This window comes from Thamnophis sirtalis, unplaced genomic scaffold (assembly GCF_051295495.1).
Source record: "Thamnophis sirtalis isolate CommonGarterSnake01/CBP01778 unplaced genomic scaffold, rThaSir2_p1.2 scaffold_2, whole genome shotgun sequence".
Lineage (NCBI taxonomy): Eukaryota > Metazoa > Chordata > Lepidosauria > Squamata > Natricidae > Thamnophis > Thamnophis sirtalis.
In genome coordinates this window covers 6332293-6355014 of record NW_028261382.1, presented here as the reverse complement: position 1 = coordinate 6355014, position 22722 = coordinate 6332293, and the positions used below count along the sequence as shown (strand labels likewise).

The following is a 22722-nucleotide window of genomic DNA, read 5'->3' as shown; positions in this document are numbered from 1 at the left end:
GGTTAGTATTAACTCTAGCGCAGCTTCGTTTAGGAGGAGGAGGGTGTGTGAAAGGAGGGTGCGAAGCCAGCCTTGCTTCTGGAAGTGGAACTTTCAAAAGGATTGGGGGGGGGGGTGCAGCCTTGTGTTCTGCCATGGGATAAGGTGGGATCCCTGATCTGTTCTGCTGTGGGATCAGGCGGGGAAATGGAGAGAGAGAGAATCAAGTCAAATCAACCCTTCCCCCCCCCCCCCCAACCCCTTTATTTTATTTTTTTGGAAGACCCATCACACACTGAAGTCTATGGATTCCGGAAACATCCTAGGCAACAACTTGATTTGACAATTAAGACTTCCATCTTACCCATCCTCAAAATGCTTCAGAAACTTTCCTTAAAAGTAGTTCGTGTAATCGAGATCCCCAGTCCTCATCCGCCCTTCAAATCCCCCCCCTCCCCGCTCCGGAATATTAGATGACTGCTATCATGCTTACCTTTCTTTTAAAACAGCCAGTTCCTTCAAACTTCATTCACAATATACAATTCTAAAAACTCCTCTTGTCTATTTACTTGTGTTATACAAAGCACTTTTTTTTTTTTTTTTTGGCCTCATGCATTCGTCTTATGCAAAATGGGAGCCATCTGGTTATCGCAGAAGGGAAATCCTTAAAAAAACAACAACAACCTAGGAATACCCCATAAACTGCCTCTTTGGAGGAAATTCTTCTTAGTATCCAGTTATAGTCTGTGTCTTAATTTGCCTCACTGCATTTTAGGGCAATGTAAGTTATTTTTCAGCCTTAAGGGCCTGCTGGCTGAAGGAGGAGTATCATCGACAGATTTCTGGCTGGTTTTTGTACTGGGGTGGGAGCAGGGGAGGGGGGACAACGTAGGACTGATGATCAAGGGGATGAAAAAAAGCTATCTGCATCCGCTCGCAGGTTTTGCTCATCAAATGTCAGCTCTCACAACTAGACTTTAACATTAGCCATAACCTGAACATTTATTGGCGTAACCTATTGATAATGGAAGGGAAAATAGACAATAGAATAGGTAGGCAATGGAAGAGAAGATACTCCTCACATAGGTTTGTCATTTAGAGTTACCTGGCTATTCGATAAGCAATTTAATCTGCACAGTCCAGTTAATGGGAAACCACCTTGTGATATGAGAGAACCAACAAATTTCTTGAGCCAAGAATTATACGCCAGTTGAACCACCTGCTAAAGTTGGCTTCTACATTCACCACACTTTTTGACTGATGAGGTTATATTTGTATGTCTTTAAATTTAAATTCTTGAATATATTGCCCTTGCAAATTAGGACATCTAAAACGAAACCTCATTTGTTCTGCTTGTTTAGCCGGGTGTGCTTTGCCGTCTTCGGTTGAATGACACTTAAAACCAACATTATTGCTGTTTGTGGAAACGAGCATAGCTACCTAGATCCTAAATTACATTGGCCTCTTAATCTATAAAATATTTGGGATTACTGTTTTGCAGATTTCCAGCCTACCGTATATAAAAGAATTGTAGCTTTTTACATTCAAGCTTTAAAATGTCCCCATTTTCTTTTGTTTCACTGTGTTACAAGAAGTGCTTTTCAGAAAGTTGTTCCTTTCATCCAACTCGAATTAATCTTTATAGAGGAACGAATTCACATTTAAAAGACATTTCTACTGAACCCCAGGAAATAGTCCAATAAAATTCAGAGTCTTTGATCGAGGGCTATTCAAAATGCAATTTTTGAGGAAAAGGTGGGTGGGGGGGATTCAACCTCCCCATTGTTACATTTACAAGTAAGCTTATTCTATTTAGGAAGGTACATATTTGGCAGAGAATAAAAATAATTCACTGGTGCTGCCAAGTTTTCTTCCCCTTATTTGTTACTACCGGTGTTTTATCTCATCCCGAATGTAGAAAAAAAGAAAGCTCATTTGAGTTGGAACTTTAGCCATAATGATATCCAGTTTGCAGAATAGTTGGTCATGAATATTCTCAGCTTGTTACAACTTCCCTGCAGTTGATATTAGATGAGTCAATAAAACATCTTACAGTGCCTTGGCTCAAAAGCCTTTTTGGGAGGGTTTGGATACATAGATATCTTCCATGAATCTAGCTTCTCCCCCCCCCCCCCTTTGCTTGTGACTTATGTTAAAAGCCATACGACAGCTGAATTCTTGGCATTAAAGGTGCAAAAACCCATGGTGGCTTATTCGGTTCTCAGGCACATCTTCAGATTGTTGCCCAAAGTGCTGAACTTCACACCCCTTGTGCCTATCCACATCCGCAGTTCTATTTATCCGTGGAATACCAGATTTGGAAAGAGCCAAACATGAAATCAATTTGGTTTTGTGAAATAACAATATTTGAGCGAGGGGTATGAAACATTTCCCCACCATTTCCACTCCTGTTTTGTTTTTGTTTTTTAAACATTGGCTTATGGTTTCCTCTAGACCAGTGTTTCTCAACCTTGGCTACTTGAAGATGTCTGGACTTCAACTCCCAGAATTCCCCAGCTAGCGAATTCTGGGAGTTGAAGTCCGGACATCTTCAAGTTGCCAAGGTTGAGAAACACTGCTCTAGAGCAGTGTTTCTCAACCTTGGCCAACTTGAAGTCCCGTGGACTTCAACTCCCAGAATCCCCCAGCCAGCACAGCTGGCTGGGGAATTCTGAAGAGTTGAAGTCCACGGGACTTCAAGCTGGCCAAGGTTGAGAAACACTGCTCTAGACTATTATATCTTTGGTTTTTTAATTCTCTACTCAGGAAGTTCTGCAAAGCAGGGGCAGGGGAGAGGGAATTCCTAGCGTACAGCAGACTGCGGAGAGCTGCCTGCTTACTAGATTGATCCAGCTGCCCAGGACAGAAAGCTTGGTCTCCATGCAACCTGCACAGAGGCAGCCTGGAAACTGAACGTGTATTTCTACCCCTTACCCAAGTTGGGAGGTGCACTAACGTCAGTTAAATAATATATATATATATTTTACACAAATATGACTTATCTGTATTTTTTTTAAAAAAACAACAACAGCAATACACTAACACCAATACAAACAGAAGGCCAAAAGCTTTGCATGCACCCAACAGGCAAGGATCCTGCAGCTGAGGTAGGGCATTTCTTACACGAATACCTTACCTAGTAAGGTCAGGAGCATAAAGTCGGGCCCGGAAGAAAACTCATTTTTTTTTACAAGAGCTTTGCTACAACGTGGTGCTTCTGTAACAGGCCTCCCCCCCCCAAAGTGAGGTAACCCTGAGGTTTACTCTCAAGACGCCGTGTGCCTCTCGTCAGGAGTTTGCACGGCTCGTCTTTTGGCTGTTGTATTTTGTGCCTACCTGAGTCACGAGTTCATAAAACCGTATCAAGGTGGCGAGCGCTCCCTCTACTATGGACTGTTCTCACACGGGGGGGGGGGGGGACTACGCTGGCAAGAAAAGGCTTGCAACCTCCCAACGCTCTTGACTTCGAGGCCGTCCCGTTGTCTGGGCGAAGGGGGAGGGGGGGGGATGTCCCAGGTCATGGTTTTAAGGCAACTCTCGGAAGCCCTCCTCCCCGCGGGAGATCGGGAAGGCCAAGCGAGTGCCAGAAAGGCGGAGCGAGGATGCCACGGCAGTGTGCTTTTAAGACAGGGCGGATCGCCGTCGAACGAGACTTGTGCTGGGGCTAAGCAGCCTCCCCCCAGGTCACTCTTGACGAAGCCACGCGAGGCCTCGAGCTCGGGAAAGTGGGGGTGGGGGGAGAAAAAAAAACCCGACAAATTTCAAACAATTCCTTTTTACAGTATATACAAAGTCCAAGAGGCAGAGGGCGGCCTCGCGCGACATACATACGGGAACAGAAACGACAAGAGCTGGGAACTGGCACCGCTGAGACAAGACGCACACACAGCACCCGTTCCTTAAGAGTCAGCTGGGGAGGGCAAGACTGGGCCCCCTTTCACCCTTCCAACTGACAGGCCTGCAGGAAATGGGGGCGGGGGGGCGGGGAGCAGAGCTCCAGTCAGATGGGTCCCGCAAGGGGGCACTGGCAAGGGGCAGAGAACAAGAGGCTGCCGGGCAGAGGTCCGGCAATGCACAGAAAGGGGCCTCTCCGCTCTGCACGCCAGCCCCGGGGAGGGCATGCAGCTGGAGGGAACTGCTTCTTGCCTGCTCACCCCTGTAAGAAGCCGCAAGCGCAGCAGGGCGGCTGGCCGTTGCTTAGACCTGCCCTCCGTGGTCTCAGCAAGGTCAAAGCTTGGTTGCTTCAAACCTGCTGGGCACAGCCGGCCCCTCGCTTCGTTCCTTGCCGAGAAGGGAGGGTTTTCCAGGCGTGGGGAAGGGCCCCGAAAAACCTAGCAGCCCTGCCCAGGCGATCCCGATCACGCCGTGGCAGCCAGGCTCCCTTCCTCTGTGCAAAGGGCTGGGGAAGACAGGAGCGACAGGCGCCCTTCGAACAGAGAGGAGCTACCTGACTGCTGGGCCACAGTGGGAGCCCCCCCCCTCCCTCCCCAACAGAAGCAGGACCAGCCTGCCCAAAGGCCATATTGTAGCAGTACTGAGCTGTTTGTGCTGCCTTGTCCCAGGCGAGTCCGGCCAGCAGGGAGAGGGGCTTAGAAAAACGGCTGGTGGGACAGCCTTTTGGAGAGCAGCGCCCCCCCTCCAAGGCAAAGTGCTACAGAGAAGTTCGGTAACCGTTCGAGAAACGTACATAGGCTTCGTGGCAGTCCCGGTGGAAGCCTCCCTGCTTCCTCCTCCTCCTCCTCCCCCAGTTTCCCCAGGCCAGCGTGAGGCAGGAGGGCCTCGTCCTTCCGGTGCTCTTTGCGAGAGTCCACCTACCTGCTTGTGCCAGGGGACTAGTTCTCACCAATGAAAAAGTTGGGAAAGGAAAAAAAGTGACCCCCAACCCACCATCATATCTGGACATTCTCTTCGGCCAACTCTGGAATAGCTTTCTCGGCTGCAGCCCAGGAACAAGGGGAGCTGCGAGCGGGACTGAAAACTCCGGTGGCTTCTTCCTCCCCAAACGTTATTTCCAAAGGTCCTGTGATGTCGCGCCGCTCGGCCCACCGTCCCCGTCCTCTTTCCCAGAAGAGTCCTGGAAAACGGCCAGTTCACCCCAAGTCAAGATGAATAAATATTTCGGCAAGTCCCAGCTCCATCACTCACTCATAACGGGGCTCAGCGTGTGTGTGTGTGTGTGTATATGTGTGTGTTCAACAAGGGAGGGGCAGAGTCTGCATCACACTGTGGCCGGAGCGTCAAGCAGAACAATCAACACCATTCAACTGATGCCTTAATGCAGTTTCCGGCGTTTCCTCATGTGAGCCAGTCACATGTCTTGGTTACAGCCCGGGGTTACCTTATCAGTCATGTCCTGTTGCAAAGAGAGGAAAGAGGGGGGGGAAGAGTGTCAGCAAACTCGATCTCAGCCACAGGGTGGAGCCAGAGTAACACCAGCCGGGAAAGTGGACTTGGAGATCTAGCCTTCCCAGCTGGAGAAGCAGGTGGGTTTAGAACAGGGGTCGGCAACCTTAAACACTTAAAGAGCCATAAAGGTCCTAACTGGAATCCCCCCCCCCAATTCAATTCTGGAGCTGGCTGGGGAATTCTGGGAGTTGAAGTCCACAAGTCTGGACACCCCTGTCATAGACAATAGGAAAGCAGGTCTTAACTGGGATCCAGAAAGGGCTGGTACAGACATCTGGGCTACAACAGTGTGGGGATGAAGATAATTCCGTAGCTGTCACCTGGGCCACAACTGACCGGAAGTCCGGTTCTCCCCACCATAGAGTCTCCCTCCTAGTCCGGCGTCCTTTTTCCACGGCCTGTCCTAACCGAAAGCCCTATCGATTGTTGAGCCGACTGTCGACAGGGAGCCGCAGCAGAGGGGTGAGAGAGCCACATGCGGCTCCAGAGCTGCAGGTTGCTGAGCCCTGGTTTAGAACTAGGAAGTGGGCAGCTCTGTGGTAGAGAACCTACTGCAAGCAATGCTAGTTTTACAGCCATTGTCCCAGTTTTTAATTTTGATCAAAACTGAACAATAGGAAAGCAGTCCCAAAGGTGCTTTTCCAAAAGGCAACTGGACTTTGTTAACACACACACACATACACCCTTGAAAACATTTTGCTTCTCATCCAAGAACTTCTCATCTTCAGTTCTGGTCAGGTTTCTGGATGGGAACCAAAACACAGAAAAAACAACAAGAAGAAAGTCCAGTTGCCTTTTGGAAAAGGACCTTTGGGACAACTATGATCTGAGAATCTCTATAGACAAAGGCTGTCCAAACTTGGAAACTTTTAAGACTTGTGGATGGGGAATTCTGGGAGTTAAAGTCCACAAGTCCACAAGTCTTAAAGTTCCCAAGTCTGGACACCCCTGCCATAGACGATAGGAAAGCAGGTCTTAACTGGGGGCCAGGAAGGTCTGGTACAGACATCCGGGATATAACAATGTGGGGATGAAGATAATTCGTAGTTGTCACCTGGGCCACAATTGGATTCTTTACTTAGGACTTAGGGCATAAGAAAATAAAGGTGTTGAAGCCACTTTTTATATTGCTACTCCCCTTTGGTTCGTATGTGATCATCTTCCTAAAATCTGAACCAGCAATGAAACCATCCCAAACGAGGCTATAGAGCACTGCACATTAAGACAAAGCGGCACAAGGACAGTTTTTCCCCGAACGCCATCACTCTTCAAATAATTCCCTCAACACTGTCAAACTATTTACTAAACCTGCATTACTATTACTATTAGTTTTCTCACCGTTCCTATCACCCATCCCCTCCCACTTATGACTGAAGGACTGTAACCTTCTTGCTTGTATCCTTATGATTTATATTGATCGTTTCCAAGTATGATTCGATTGCTTATTTGTACCCTATGACTATCATTAAATGTTGCACCTTATGATTCATGACGAATGTATCTTGTCTTTTTATGTACACTGAGAGGATCTGCACCAAAGGTAAATTCCTTGTGTGTCCAATTGCACTTGGCCAATAAAGAATTCTATTCTATTCTATTTTATTCTATTCCTATTCTATTCTATTCCATTCCATTTTCTTTTCTATTCCATTCCATTTTCTATTCTATTCCATTTTCTATTCTATTCTATTCCATTCCATTTTGTTTTCTATTCCATTCCATTTTCTATTCTATTCTATTCCATTCCATTTTCTTTTCTATTCCATTTTCTATTCTATTCTATTCTATTCTATTCCATTTTCTATTCTATTCTATTCCATTCCATTCCATTTTCTTTTCTATTCCATTCCATATTCCATTCCATATTCTATTCCATTCCATTCCATTCCCTTTGTTCTTCCCCACAACCACCAAGGCAGGTTTGTTGGGGTGTCCTTACCATTTTCACCTTCGGGGTGGGGGATAGAGGGAAGGAGCAGAACCTTGCTGACTGGCAACAATGGCTGTAGATGAAAGACCTGTAAAGGGACAGCAAAGATATTCCCACAAAGACCGTTAAAATTGCAAAGATTGGGTGAGCGGCTACATAAATCTAATCAATCAATCAAAAACTGAATTTGGAATCCTGACACCCCTCCCCCCCCTCCAAAAAACCACGCCCCTCTGCAGAAGCAACCTCACCTGTTGCATAGGGCAAGTTATATTGGGCTGGCAGCAATGAGTAGCCCAAGTGGTGATGATGGTGATGCGTAGACATCAGACGCTGTGAAGGGGAGGAGCGAGGCCGGTCAACGCTTCTCTCCGCGCCACTGGCTCCCCCTAGGCTGCTGCAGCCTGCGCTGCTTCCTCCTATCCCGCAGCCGCTGCGCTCCTGAGAGGCCTTCTCGCTTATCTGCAGGGCAAGCAGAAAAACAGACGGGTTTGAAGCCCAAAGCATGACTCTGTAAGGAATGGCAGGCCATCCTGGGCAGATTTTTGACATTGCCCTGAAATTGTTGGATTTCTCCAGTTCCTGCAAACTCCAGCCACCAGGCAGGACAAGTGCATCAATCATCTGCTCCAATCATGGTGGACTCCACGAGAGAAGAGCCACAGGTACTGCTCCAATCAAGGTAAGAGCTTAGGTGGCGCAGTGGTTGGAGTGCAGGCTACTTCAGCTGACTGCTAGCTGCAGTTCAGCAGTTCAAATCTCCCCAGGCTCAAGGTTGACTCCATCCTTCTGAGGTGGGTAAAATGAGGACCCGGATTGTTGGGGGCAAAAGGCTAACTCTGCAAACCACTTAGAGTTCAAATCTCCCCAGGCTCAAGGTTGACTCCATCCTTCTGAGGTGGGTAAAATGAGGAGCCGGATTGTTGGGGGCAAAAGGCTAACTCTGCAAACCACTTAGAGAGGGCTGTAAAGCGATATATAAGTGCTATTACTGCACTCTGCCCACTGACATGAAGTCGATCCTCACCGGCTCAAGGTTGACTCACCCTTCCATCCTTCTGAGGTGGGTAAAATGAGGACCCAGATTGTTGGGGGCAAGAGGCTGACTCTGTAAACCACTTAGAGGGGGCTGTAAAAGCTCTATGAAGCAGTATATGCGTATGCGCTATTGTATATTGCTAAGATCCACGAGAGAAGAGCCAAAGGTTCTGAGCCAGGCACAAACAAAAAGCCCAGAGCTGAGAACTAGTTAGTGCAGCACCATAAGTAGCACTCACCGTTGGAGATTTGCTCTTGTAGTGGCTGGCGTGTTGCTGCAAGATGTCCAGGGCCTTGGATTCAGAGCTGGATTTACAGCCGATAATAGGACTAGCTCGGGATTTTTCGCTCTCTTCGCTTCCCGAGGATTTGCTGCCGTACGGGGAGAAGGAGTAGCTGGAAGGAAGGTAAGAGCCTGCGGGAGAGATACCAGTCAGCATTTCTACCCTGGGTTTGTCAGAAGAGCCACCCACCCAAAGAAACCAACCGATGTCATGCCTTCTACAGGGAAAAGATGAGAAAAGGAAAGGGACTGACTCAAAGTTTGTAGGAGATGTCATTCCACCCAGTCTTCTTCCAGTTTTATATTCCTAGATCATCATTAGCTACTAAGACCAAATTATCAACTTTGAATGCTTGGGGCACACGGAGCACATAACCCATATAGACACAAAAGCCCTTTTAGGGTCCTCCATAATTTTAAAAAATGAGCAGGGGATGCGAGGGGAAAAAAATAAGTTTAAGAAACACTCCCATAAGCAAAGTAAAGGTAAATTATCTGCAACTGTGACGGAATGGGGTCTGAATTCCCAGGAAGGGAATTCCAGAGGAGAAAGAGACATCTCAGTTCATATCGTTTGTGTGAGGGAAAGTGGGTGAAGATGGTTCCTCTCCTTATAATTCCTGGAGCCGGAACCAGGCGGCTATGCCGGACGGACCGGGGAGCCAGCCGATCAGATTGGAATGATGCGGCTATGCTGGATGGACTGGGGGAGCCAGCCTAGCCGTTCACTATCAGAAGGCTTACTTGGAGCTGGAAACCTTACAGTGAAAATCCAGAATCCACCGAATAACTCTGTCCTTCTGTTCTAAGAGCACTTCTCCACAGGTCAATTCTGAGCAAAGACTGAGTCAAAACTGGGACTCGCATGGGCAAAGGAGGCGTGACCGGAAGCTTTATAGACTCAGTCTCCGAGCAGAAAGGACAGAGTTAACCCATTCCTTAGATTCTCTACTCAGCACAATGGAGAATATATGCTTTATAGTGACGGAGTTTGCTTTAGTTTGACAAGATTCTGTCTGGGTGAGGAACGCTAAAGAAATCTGCTTGGAATAATCATGATGTGACTTTCTTGGTTTTTCAGAGCCTGACAGCATCTTGATGCTGTGAGACATCTCACTATATCAGTCTATTGAGCTCAATCCCCTCACTTTATTCTGAAGACAAAAACCAACAACTTGGGAGTTTTCCTTCTTTCTGCACCATGGAAACCACCTGTAATCACAGGGCTCCCTTTCAATTCCCCCTACCTGGATAGTTCTGCATCATGACAGTTGGCATGCCACGATAACTGGGATGGCCGGGGTCGTACGACTGACTGTAGGAGTAGCCGTGCATGTAGGGGATGTAGGACTGGTGCTGGGTGAGGGGGGAGGACACGGGCACATGGGTGCCGGATCTGGCGTCTTTCCCCATTAGGCGCGAGTCCTCGCTGGAAGGCATTTTGCAGTCAGAGTTGATGCTCTCTTTCCCGTCCTCCTTCCCGAGGGATTCTTTGCCACGGCTCCTCTCCTCTTTTAACTTTCGCTCCCTCTCTTCCTTCCACCGCTCATCCTCCATTTTGATGTCAGGGTATTTAGCGGGGTAAACGTATGTCCACATGCGGGGTTCAGCCTCCTGCAGCAACATAGGTTGAGTCAGTCAGGTGACTAGCAATTCCACAGCCCAGAAGTCGCCATATTGGAAGCTGGGGGAACCTCAGGTGGAATATTTTAAATATAGAGTCTATGGAAGCAATTCTATATTCACACGGATCCCTCCCACCTTATAAAAGCATTTACCTTCTGGACTTTTCATCTACCAATCAAATGCCTCTCTGACGCATCGCACAACATTCACCAACATTCTAAAATTCTAGCTACATTAACAAGCAGAAGCAAATACACATTATAAATTGTTCATTTCTATTGATTAATGTTGCTTAATTTATTATCACTGGTCTACTTTATTAAGACTGAGCAGTGAGATAGCCCATCTTTCGAAGCACTGAACTAAGACAAAAGCTACACAATCCTTATGTTTTTTCTGCTGTGTGCATCATTAAACAATAGCTCTTTTTTCATCTATTTGGCTGCTCAAAAATCAAGCACTAATGTGGGCGGGGGGGGGAGTGATTAAATACCACCTGGATATTTGAATTATATATACCAACTGTAGTTGCGCTAGCTGGACTTATTTTGGCAGAGGTTTCAAGATCCAGAAACCCAGGAAACCAAACAAGCATCCACATTAATGCTGTCCTCACTTCCTCTCCATCTAGTTTTCTGCACCCAGGAATTAAGTCATTCTGACAACCCCCCTCCCAGTTCAACCACCCAGCATCCTCCTCCTCCTCCTGCTCATTTACCTGTCTGTACCAAAGTACCGGGTCCACCTCGGCCTGCCGACCACAGTCCAAACCTGCCTTCGAGTCTGCCGTCTCTTTGCCGAGATGGCTTTCGTTTAATTTCCCCTTGAGGCCTTCTAGAGTCTGGCCTTGGAGTTTTGTGGAGTCCTCTAATTTGGGGATAATGACCGACTTGGCTACATCACTTCCTTGGTCCTTGGCCTTACTGAGTCCAGGTTTGACCAGGTCAGTTAAGCTGGGTGCTTTGGTCAGAGTGGGTGGGAGAGAAGCCTTCTGCTTCCACTCCTCCTTCAGGATCACCTCTCTTTCCTTCAGGCCCAGGTCCACCTTTTTGTCCAGCGCACGCTGCTGCTGCTGCTGCTGCTGCTCCAGACTCTGGCGCTGCTTCTGCTGATCTTCGTACTGTTGCCGATAGGCTGGGTTCGTGCTGAGCAAGTGGGTGTGATAGCCTTGCTCGCTGTAGCCGTAGGGAGGCACGTAGGCATATTGGTTGTAATACAGGGACTGCATGTACATGTTGGACCTCTGCTGGATGACAGAGGGCTGCTGGCTGGAGGGGCCCAACTCGGCCTTCTTCTCCTCGCAGGCCTCATTCTTCACCTTTACCTCTGGGCTCGGTGGCTCTTCGTCTTTCTTCAGCTTCAGCGCCTGGCTATCGATGGACGTTTGGTTGCTGGGGTTAATGGGGCTGGAGCTCGACTGGGCGTAACCTGGCGAATAGTAGGCCTCAAAACCTGGGTAATACGGAGATTCCTTGCTCTGGGGCTGAGCAGGGAAGAGGGCTTTCTTGGCCCCTTCCTTGGCCATCTGATCAGGGTCCTTGGCCTTCATGCTCTCCAACTTCCCTTCCCCATCCTCCCCGGCATCCGAGATGTCGGAGTAGGCAGGGCTATTTGTCTTCACGGAGCTGGCTTCGGCCCCATTTTGGGTGACCACATGAAGGGGAGTCATGGGCTGGGCGGGAGCCGTACTGTCTAGCCGGCTGGTCCCCCCGATTGACGGGCTTGGGGCATTGTCAGTGAAACTGTAGATTTTATCTGCCTCGGCCTTGATGCTGGCCAGGCGGCTCTGGTGGGGGTCAGAGGAACCGTTGAGGAGGCTCTCTCCCTTCGCCCCGAGATCGCCGGGCTCCCCGCGGAAGGGACTTTTGCCTTCCTCAGCCCGACACCCTTTCCCGGGGGTCAAGGGGCTCTCCACTTCCTTGGGTTCCTTTTTTTTCTTGTCTTTCTTTTTCTTGTCCTTGACGGGGGTCAGTGTTGGGCTGACGGCGAAAGGCTCGCCCATTACCGTTGGCTTAGGCTGAATGGGCTTCAGCTGGGGGCTGTTGGGCATGGCCTGCACGACAGTCGTGGTGAGACCCGTGGAGGAGCCAGGGCTAGCAGCGGTGAACGTGGCTGCCTGGAAAGTGTAGATCTGAGGGGGGATGGCTGGGGCGATGGGCCGGGCAGACTTGATGCTCTTGGAACTGATCTTCTCGGCCTTGATGCCGACCAGCTTTTTCGTCTTTTCTTTCTCCCCCGTCCTCTTTTCTACAGAGTCAAAGCCGTCGTTGCTCGTCTCGTCGGGTATCAAAGGACCATCCTCAGAACCGTCATTAGAAAGAGCACCAGAATCGGGATCACCTTCGGCAACTAATTTCTTCTTGCAAGTGGCTTTGAGGTTGAACTTGTTGGATGGCGAGGGACTGTGCGGTTCTATCAGCCGCACTTTGGGCGTCGTTGAGCGGGCTGGGGAAAGGGAGCCCTTCTGGCTCCCGGAAGCACCGTTGCAGCTGCTCAAGTCAGCCGGAAGAGAGGGGTCCTCTCCATACTCACTATCCCCATCGGCCTCAGGCTTGCTGTCGTCATCAGTATGCGCATGGGCCTGGTGATACTTGAGTCCATTAATGTGCTTGTATTTTTTGCTGCAGTTGGGATGGGGGCAGTCAATGAGTATAGGAGAGGGACAGTTCCTATCCAAAATGGCAGGCTCCACTTTGACGGCTGTGTTGGCTGCTGCTGCCGCCGCAGCTGCCGCCACAACTAAAGGTGTCGTCGTTGAGCCCATGGAATTTGTGCGGACACGTTTGCTTCCCTTGGAGTCCTCAGAACTGGAATTCACTTCCATGTCAGAGAGAGGCTTGCTCTTTCGCTTGGTCACGGAAGAAGGGCTGGCCTTGACCTCTTCCGAAGTGCCACTGGTGGGGAGGCGGTGCTCCGAGGAGTTCTGGCTTCCTCGGCGTCCTTTGCTGTTGGTCCCTGCCCGAGTCTTGCTACTGTTGCTGGAACTTTTGGTATCCGTGGCGGCTGTGCTTTCGGCCACTGGAGGGTTGCTGTTGGGACGCACACGCTTGCCTCTCCCACGGCCATTCCGCATCTCCAGGTCACTGGTGGGAGAGTCACAGAATCTAGGAGGCAGCACAGCAGAAGTTAAGAATAAGCACTGAGTGTAGCCCTTGAGCCATTCTCTCTCTCTCTCTGCAAGTGACTATCTATCACACGAGTGGTTAGAGTACTACAGGCTACTTCTGCTGACTGCCACCTGCCTGCAATTTGGCAGTTTGAATCTCACCAGGCTCAAGGATGACTCAGCCTCCCATCCTTCTGAGGGGGGTAAAATGAGGACCCAGATTGTTGGGGGCAATAGGCTGACTCTGTAAACCGCTTAGAGAGGGCTGAAAAGTGCTGTGAAGCGGTATATAAGTCTAAGTACTTATTTCTATTGTTATCTCCCAAAGCTATAAGGTTAGCACCAAGGCAGTGGCGCATCCTGGCTGCTTGTGTGAGGCAAGCTCAAACCTGAGTCTGCCAGCTTTTAATACCTCATCTCTCGCATTCAGAGACAAAGAGAGGTTTCAGAATAAGCACAGTCGCCACCTGACAGTCGTTGAACAATCCATTGTCTAACCTTTCCCAACTCCCTCTTCATAATTCAATAAAGTCACACACAACAGTTCAACCGGCTCAGCTGAGACACAACACTGATTGGTTTCCTAGGCAGAAGTTGCCTCACCAGCTTCCCACGCAAAAATGAAAAGGCTGATTACCCAAGGCAAATTCCCTTCAAAACCTGTAGCTGCTTGAGTTCTCATGTCACAACAATTTTTTTTTTTAAAAAATGGTGGTGGACTAGGACATACACTGCAAGAGGAAGAAAGGGCACAGGCTGACAGGTTTCTCAATATTCCCTAAAATTAGAGCATTTTCTCTAGCAGACCCCACCCTCCCCCTTGCCCCTCCAGCTCAGAAATGAGCACATACTACCAGCATGCAGTAAGAGAGTCTCCTCATCTGGGGTTTTACCTGGGTGGTGCCCAATCATGCTGTGTGCAATCCAGTAGTGTTCCCACATATGTCTTATTCCTCCAGGTAACGTTCACCACCAGCATGCCTGTGGAGCGGGGGGGGGGGGGGGGGAGGAAAGAAGAGGAGGATTGTGAGTGAGTTCCCAGGTCTTTGGGGGCAGAAACATTTTCCTATCTTTTTCTCAACCACAGTACAAAAATATCCCTGCCAAACAAGTCGGAACAAGTGTGGGTGGTGACTAAAATTCGATGTAGCTGCTCAAATCTATTCTGTGTAGCTAAGTCAGCAGGGGAACCTAGACCAGGGGTGTCAGACTCAATTTCATTGAGGGCTGCATCGGGGTTTTGATTGACCTCAGGGGCCAGGGTGGGTGTGGCCAGCTCGACATCACTCGTGCCCGGGGGTACCTGTGGTGACCTGAGAGAGCTCTGCCAGTGAAAACGGACTCCCGAGCTTCTTTCTCAGATGTGACGGCTTCCTGCAAATCTCTGCCAGTGAGAATGGAGCTCGGTAGGGCTCTCTGCGGCTCTCCCAAGCACCATTTTTGCCGGCAGAGACACAATGGGCCGGTCCTTTGCTGTTTTCAGGGCAGCCCCGCGGGCCACATCTAAGCACCCTGTGGGCCAGATCTGGTCCCCGGGCCTAGAATTTGACACGCCTGACGTAGAAAGTATTTGCTTTGGGCTTCGTCACAACTTATTTCTTTGATATAGGAAGATCCTCCCCACTCTAAAAGCTACTGATGGCAAAAAAAACTACAGACCGGACTCATAAGGTTGTTGAGTTTGCCTAAACATAAAGACACTTCTGCAATAAGGACAAGAGAATGGCAAGGATGGATGCCATCACTCGGAATCAATTTTGACTCAGAAAGCATTTTTACCCATTGACCTTGATGGGGGTAACGTAAATAAGAGATATTTTTGGTTCAAGCCAAAAGCCAAGCTGGCTCAGCAATTTTTTCCCGTGTTCCATCAAGTGCCTTTGGAAGCTTTTATGCACAGTATATATGTGACTCTACGAAATGAAATGAAAATAAAACATATTTACAAAGTGAAAAGTGAAAGTGAAGCTTTTAGAACACAATTCGCAATAAAGCAACTGGTAGTGAAGAAACGCATCCCCAACCCTTAAGATGATAGTCACTGTGTCTACTAATTGTAGTGAGTTTTGCAGATAAGCTTTTCCTGGTACCGACTTTAATTATCACTTAGATTATCTGGGGACACCTCCTGTATATTCTCTGCAGTGACAGATGCTCTCTGGATTACTCTCTAGAATTGGAGAGCAACCCCAGAATTGGAGACCCTAACCGATCCCTTATCCATATATAAATCCTTAAACCATCAGCTTTTCAATCCTGGTGCGTTTATACAGTTATTTTCCAAATCTTATAATAAAAGGCCTAATAGTTTGTCTAGTTCCTTAATTAGATTTTCATTTTATTGGATCAAAGTTAGGCTGCGAAAGCGATATCATGCCTGGCTCTGCTTTTCTTCATTCAGCGCCTAGCAAGCTCTCTTGTGAGTGAGTCAAACCAGTTCTTCTCCAATGTAATATGATGATTAGCCATGTTTACAGTAGACTACTTACATTTCTCTTGTGGTTTGCCGTTCTGGGATAACTGCCTTTGGGGGTGTGTGTGCTCTCTGCTGAAGTAGATCAGCAAAAGCTCCCTTGGTTGTTAAGAGTAATAAAGATTGGGCTAATGGGGGAGATAATACAACCCCCTTCCATAAATAGGGTCCTATATTCTTTTGGTGCCAGTATACAAACATGGCATCTCATCTAGTCTCTATATTGCCAACCTTTCCTAGATTACTGTTCAAAAATCAAAAGTCTCCAGCCACCCCCAGCCACAAGTTTCCCGTTATCAAACAAAAGCAAGCAAGGAAACAAACGAAAACCCTCCATTGAGTCCTAGTTTTCATTTACATACATGGTGCTATATGTTATGATCCATGTGCTGAAAACTAATTTTCATCTGAGCCATGTATTATAAAATAAATACACCTGTTTTACTAATAACAATCATCTACCCTTAGAATTTTCGGTTTCTATGCTGAAGATTTTGAACAGGGTCTTTGTCAGAAAACAGCCACGTCCTATAATATCAGGCCATTGGTAGAATTTAACTCAAATGGACATTTCTTCCAATGACTATCGCAGGTGTGTTTTTTGCAGCTCATTCATGAGATGCATCTCCTGCAAGAATCTGGGGAAGCAATGTGGGGAAACCTCTAACTCAGTGGTGGCAAACTTTTTCAACACCGAGTGCCCAAATCGGAACATGTCTGCATGCACGTGTGCCAGAGCCCCAAAGACCAGCTGACCTGCGCATGCATGCCTGTTTTTTTGGCTGTTTACTGGACTATTTTGAGGCTGTTTTCCAGCCCGAAAACGGCCCGAAAAACAGCCTGAAAACAGTTTTGGAAATGGCCTGAAAACAGCCCCCAAATGGCCTGGTTTTGGCCATTTTTGGGGGCTATTTTCCGGTGCTCTGGTGCCCACGAAGACCAGCTGGCTGGCATGCATGTGCACGCTGGAAACCAGAAGGGCAGCTGGCGACGGCGTGCGTGCCCACAGAGAGGGCTCTGGGTGCCACCTCTGGCACGCGTGCCATAGGTTCCCCCGCCACGGCTCTAACTCTTTGGGGCAGAGTGGGGAGAACGATTTAGAATGGCTGAAGAATGCAGAAAGACTCTAGGAACAGAAAGATCAGTAGCACTACTTCAGTCACCACCTCTATTTTTAGAAGTGAACTATCTAATTAAAAAACTAGTGTCTCTCTCAAGCCAAATCCTAGTCTAAGCCTCAGAATTCTCTTTCTTTGGACAAAACAAAAAACAAAAACTTCCGAGATATCGGAAACTGACATTAGCATGTTCTAATATTAGCCAGAAAAGTACGGAAAGGAAACAATATAAAACCAGAGCATCTTCCAGGAACTAAGGTGAAACGAAAGCAAGTTGGACCACATTTAAAATATAAAGCAATACTTATCTTTAAATGAATACTAATGAGCAAAAGTTGTTTTGTATATACTTTTCCATGTTTAGAAAACATCTCTCTTCTCTCACGAAAAAGCATCATGCTTTATTAACTCACACTCGTTCGTACATTAATAGGAAATTACTGTCTGTACAGCAGTTAATGATTTCCAGACCTCATTAGCCCCATAAGAGTGGACGATTACCAGAAATGATGAGGAGGTTATCTCAACATGGCTGTAGATTAAGATTAGGTTGCCTCTGCTTCAGCTTCTGTAGATATTTCACCCTGAAAAACCTTAGAAGTTGCAAAAGTTCATTTTGCAGGATTGGACTGGGAAGATAATGGGAAATTATTCCTTCATCATGAAGCAAAGCCCATGTGGATGTTGCAGGCTTTTAAGTGTGCTATGCAATACATATGGGGTGACTTTGGGCCAGTCCCTTGCTCTCAGCCCAATCTACCTCACAAGATTGTTGTGGGGGAACACAGGAAGGAATATTGTGTGTGTTCACTGCCTTGAGTTATTTGTAAAAATAATAAAGGCGGGATATAAATAAGATAAAATAAATAAAATTCTCTCCAATGAAACTCTTAGGCAGGGTTACACTCAAGTTGTAATACAGCAGGGAAAGGTTCCCCTCGCACATGTGTGCTAGTCGTTCCTGACTCTAGGGGACGGTGCTCATCTCCGTTTCAAAGCCGAAGAGCCAGCGCTGTCCAAAGGCATCTCCGTAGTCATGTGGCCGGCATGACTAAATGCCAAAGGTGTACGAAGCGCTGTTACCTTCCCACCAAAGGTGGTTCCTATTTTTCTACTTGCACTTTACCTGCTTTCGAACTGCTAGGTTAACAGAACTTGGGACGAGTAACAGGAGCTCCGTTACGCGATGCTAGGGATTTGAACTGCCGAACTCCCGACTTTTCTGACGACAAGCTCAGCGTCTTAGCCATTACGTCCCTTTTACATCAGGGAAACAGGGATGTAAATTTGGATAATGGGCAGATGGACTTACAGACTTAAGTTCTATAATTTGGGGGTGCAGGGGAAGAGGCCAATGGGGCAAACCTTGTCTTTCCTCTTGAAGTGACTTAGAGGGAAGGCGGGAAGGGGATGAGCAGATTTCCCCTCCTCTCCGTTCACCCCGCCTTCCTTAGAGAGAGCGCCTCTTGCTGACTCGTAAGACTGCCAAGATGACCCTCCACTCATCCTAACGCCTCTCCCTCCCTCCCTCTCTCTCTACGTGGGGATGGATCTCTCTTCCTGCAGGTGTCAGCATCAAGCAGGAGGCGCCAGCTTTTCAAGGCAAGGCTGCTTTGTACAGTTTCACGCTCGGGCTTCACACACTGCTTTCCTGCAGAGCCTTACAAGTTAATTGTGTGGCAATGCGCCAGCAGCTGCTTCCATCTCAGCGCTGGCAGGTCAGATTAGGAAGGACGTCCTGGCAGCTTGCCCGCTGCCATGATCACAGGAGAAAGATGAAGAGCTCTGTAAAGCAGAGACCTCAGTGGTGGTTGAACTCAACCCCCCCCCCTCCCGCTTTTCCTTTGCCTGCTGCTCTGGCAACCAAACAAAGCACAAGACTAATTGTAACTCATGCCTGACACACCGTGTCCTAGATTTAACCTACCTCAATCAATCATGCACACACGGAGGTGGGGGGGGGGAGGGAAACCCCCTCCCAGCAAATAAATGCGGAATTATTTTATGAAATGGAAGGTGATTTGCAAAGCAGCCTTTTAACCTGTCTGCCTTGGAAGAGCTACCTACCTTTGCTGGAAAAGAAAGCCGAGGGGGGGGGGGGCGGGAGAAGGGGAAGAACCGTTTCCTGCAAGCTCTCGCATTTAGGAGCCAGCGATGAATAATTTTGTGAAGCAATACAAGATTAAAAACTTGATTTTAATAGGGCCAAAAAGAGAGAACGGTCATCCTCAAAAGTATCTAGTCGTTCAGCTACCGAGCCGAAATTATTTTGTGTTGGTAGAGGCTGGTTTGGTCAGATTTTCCAAAGTGCAGCCATTTTATCACTAGGCAACTCGGGGAAGAGAAAGCTGTACCCATTTGGCATTTTCCAAACTACAAATGTACCGCTTTCTTACATTATTATGATTACATAGCTGTAACTCGGAATTGCTGGCTAAGACATTGAGCTTGTCGATCAGAAAGGTCCACAGTTCGGCGGTTCGAATCCCTAGCGCCGCCTAACGGAGTGAGCTCCCATTACTTGTCCCAGCTTCTGCCAACCTAGCAGTTTGAAAGCACGAAAAAAAAATGCAAGTAGAAAAATAGGTACCACCTTTGGTGGGAAGGTAACAGCGTTCCGTGCACCTTCGCCGTTGAGTCATGCTGGCCACATGATCACAGACGTCTTCGGATAGCGCTGGCTCTTCGGCTTTGAAACGGAGATGAGCACCTCTCCCTAAAGTCGGGAACAACTAGCACGTATGTGCGAGGGGAACCTTACTAGCTATGATCCGCCAAAGAGTCACTTCTCTTAGGAGAATTAATTTCTCCAAAATTCAAGGGGTCATTTTTATTTCAAAAACTTTTCCTTTCGTCCTGTGCTTCTGTTCGTGACCTTGTGGCCGCGCATGAAAATCAGCATCATTAAAGGAGTCTTAATGAACCTATCCCACTTTGTCAATATTAGTTCAACAGGGTTTTACTTCCTCTTTATTTAAAGAAAAAAACATTTGCCCTCTCATAAAACTCACATTCTTTTGTGTTCTTTCAAGTTCAGGTTTCACTTGTTTCAACCATGGCAATTTTATTGTGCATTGCAGTAAGTGCTGGACTGCCAGCCTAAAAGTTCAAATTATTTTTACAGTGTCCAGCTCTGACTACATGAACATTGTTTATTCAACTTCAGTACTGGACTGGATAATTCATTCCTCCTCTTAATTTTTTTCTTAAAATAGCCACAGATCTTTAGCGCTACAAAGAGAAACAGAAGTGTGAGAAATGTTGTTCTTTCTTTTTATTAAGTATTCTCTTTCACAAATCTTAAGTTTTCCCACTGCCTTATTACCACTGAATGCTATGGAGTTTGGGAACATGGATTTTATTTAAGAGAAAAAGACAGTAGCTCCAACGATGGCTACTGATGCTTTCAAACTGGCACAGAGACTGCAATTTGTACAACCAGAGCTCCATCGCTAAGTTTCAGCTCTTGGGGCAGAATTTAATTATGCGAAATTCAAAGAGCTGGCCTGCTATAAGCTTACAATGGCAACAGCCTCCCTCTCCTTTTCTTTCCACTGGGGACTTGACAGAACAGCCTGCCCTCTTTCAGAGAAAATGTATACCTCTCAAAACAAAATAAAAAAAAAAGAAGGGGGGGGGGAGAAGAAATATTGCAATCCAAAGTGCTTCTCATCCACCAGATAAAAGGGAAGGAGAGAGATTTGGAGGAAGAGGCTTCTGATGGCTCCTTTGTGCAGCAGCTGCAGTTGCCATGCAGTGATCCTTGTTGCTATGAAGATCTGTGTGTCAGACAATGGGCTCCCCCCCCCCATCTTAACTGCAAGCCCTCACTGCGATTGGCTGAGACATTTCCCAGGTGAGTGGCAATGGTACTTCAAGCCTTAGGTTTTGAAGGTGGCTGAAAGGGGTTTGCCTCTCCAACCTGGAGCAAGTCTGCGGCCATCAAAACCCCTCCTCCTCCTCCTCCTCCTCTTCCATTAGTGGCTCCGCTCCAGATGGCATCCATCACAATTAAAGAGGAAATGGGAACCAGGCGGCTGGCAAGGCCGTGAGTTGGAGGGGCTGCGTTTTGCTATAATTAAATCCATTAATGATCTCAGCAGATCAGAATTGCACGTAACAGAATTAGGGAAACTGCTACGATCGCCCTCTTAAATGTCTTTACAATATATCCTTGCTGTTATGCAGCATAATGCATTTCTGCAGGAGGCAGGTGAGCAGAACAAGCCGTACTGTACTTAGAAGTCTGTTTGCTCAGCGAAAAGAGCAGATGGCCACGGAAAAAGCTCTCTATGGAGCCGCAAGGACAAGTGGTACAACTTGCACAGAGGTCAATAATTTCAGACGAGACAAATTTAGCCGCTAAGAACTCTGAACCGGTGCTTGTTTATGCCCTTAGGAAACATTTCCATCCCTTTGCCCTTCTGCGTGACCAGGGGGGGTCCTTTAGACTCAATTAAAGGAAAAGGGGACAAATGTCTTAGTTAATTTGACTTGTAATCAGTTCAGATGCAAGAGCTCTAATTTACCAGAGTTACCAATGAACAGCATGTTTAATTATTATACTGGAAACTATGGCTTCAGCAAAACTTACCAATGGAGTAGTCTTTAGTGCTGAAAGTGATGTCTAATGTCATGTGTGAACTACCATATTTTTCAGAGTATAAGACGCACCGGAGTATAAGATGCAGCAAGGTTTTCATGAGGGGGAAAAAAGTTTTTGCACTCTGCAAACCTCCTCAAAACGGTCCATTTTTTGCAAAAATGGGCCTGTTTCCCCCCCCCCAAAGGGCGTGAATAGGAAGCTTGAGAGTGCTCCCGGGCGGGGTGTGTGTGTCAAAAAACAAGCAAAAAATGGGCATGGACAGCCTTTAGGAAGCTTATGGAGTGCTGCTGGGAGCTGTGGGGTAAAAACCAAGCCATTTTCACTCATTTCTGCCCTCCACAGCTCCCAGGAGCACGCTGAAAGCCTCCTAAAGGCTCTGCATGGCCATTTTGGTGAAGGGGGCGGAGTTTCAGGAGACAAAAAATGCTGTATTCAGTGTATAAGACGCACCCAGATTTTCAGCCTCTTTTTTGAGGGAAAAGGGTGCGTCTTATACTCCGAAAAATGCAGTAAGTCTCTGGGTAAATAAGCTCAACCATGCAACAACTGCATTAAACATGTTCACTCTGCTGCCCAAACACTGATGTTACTAGTGGTACTCAGCATCTCAAGGATTGTAGAGACAGAAGATTTTAAAAAAAAATTCTGCTTGCTCATCTAAAAGAGACTTGTTTGCCACAAACAGCAAAAATAAATGAGCAAGGATTATGGCAATCTGTTTTCTGGCTTGGCATCATATATCACATAGGAGAAGTACTAAACTTCTAAACATCAATCTGCTAAACAACTAATTCCCACAAAAGACTATATTATTATTATTATTATTCTCTTCCTTCCTAGTACCTATCTCTTCCCTCTTATGACTATAACCATGTTGCTTATACCTTTAAAATTTATATTGTATTATTTGTTTCTTGGTTTGATTGCTTATTAGTAACCCATGACTATCACTAAGTTGTATCTTATGATTTTTGATGAATGTATTCCATTTTTTTTCTTTATGTACACAGAGCCTATGCACCAAAGACAAATTCCTTGTGTGTCTAATCACACTTGGCCAGTAAAAAATTCTATTCTATTCTATCAGGCAAAATTGTAAATCACCTGAAATCCAAGTACCATTGTTAATTAGGCAGCCAACGTCTTGCCCAATACAC

At 47.2% G+C, this 22722-nt stretch overlaps 1 protein-coding gene across 2 annotated transcripts in view; it reads right to left on the bottom strand.

Moving 5' to 3' along the window:
• Positions 1-4510: 4510 nt before the first annotated feature.
• The window catches only part of ZNF609 (zinc finger protein 609), a 71571-nt gene continuing 53359 nt past the window's right edge, over positions 4511-22722 (bottom strand). For both annotated transcript variants that reach the window (XM_087704140.1, XM_087704141.1), the window contains exons 4-10: positions 14262-14349; positions 10981-13366; positions 9884-10250; positions 8593-8768; positions 7567-7777; positions 7325-7403; positions 4511-5332 (exon numbers count right to left, since the gene is read on the bottom strand). In XM_087704140.1, coding sequence (XP_087560266.1) covers positions 7330-7403; positions 7567-7777; positions 8593-8768; positions 9884-10250; positions 10981-13366; positions 14262-14349 — 3302 coding nt within the window. In that variant the 3' untranslated portion in view covers positions 4511-5332; positions 7325-7329. The remainder of the gene's footprint in view (positions 5333-7324; positions 7404-7566; positions 7778-8592; positions 8769-9883; positions 10251-10980; positions 13367-14261; positions 14350-22722) is intronic.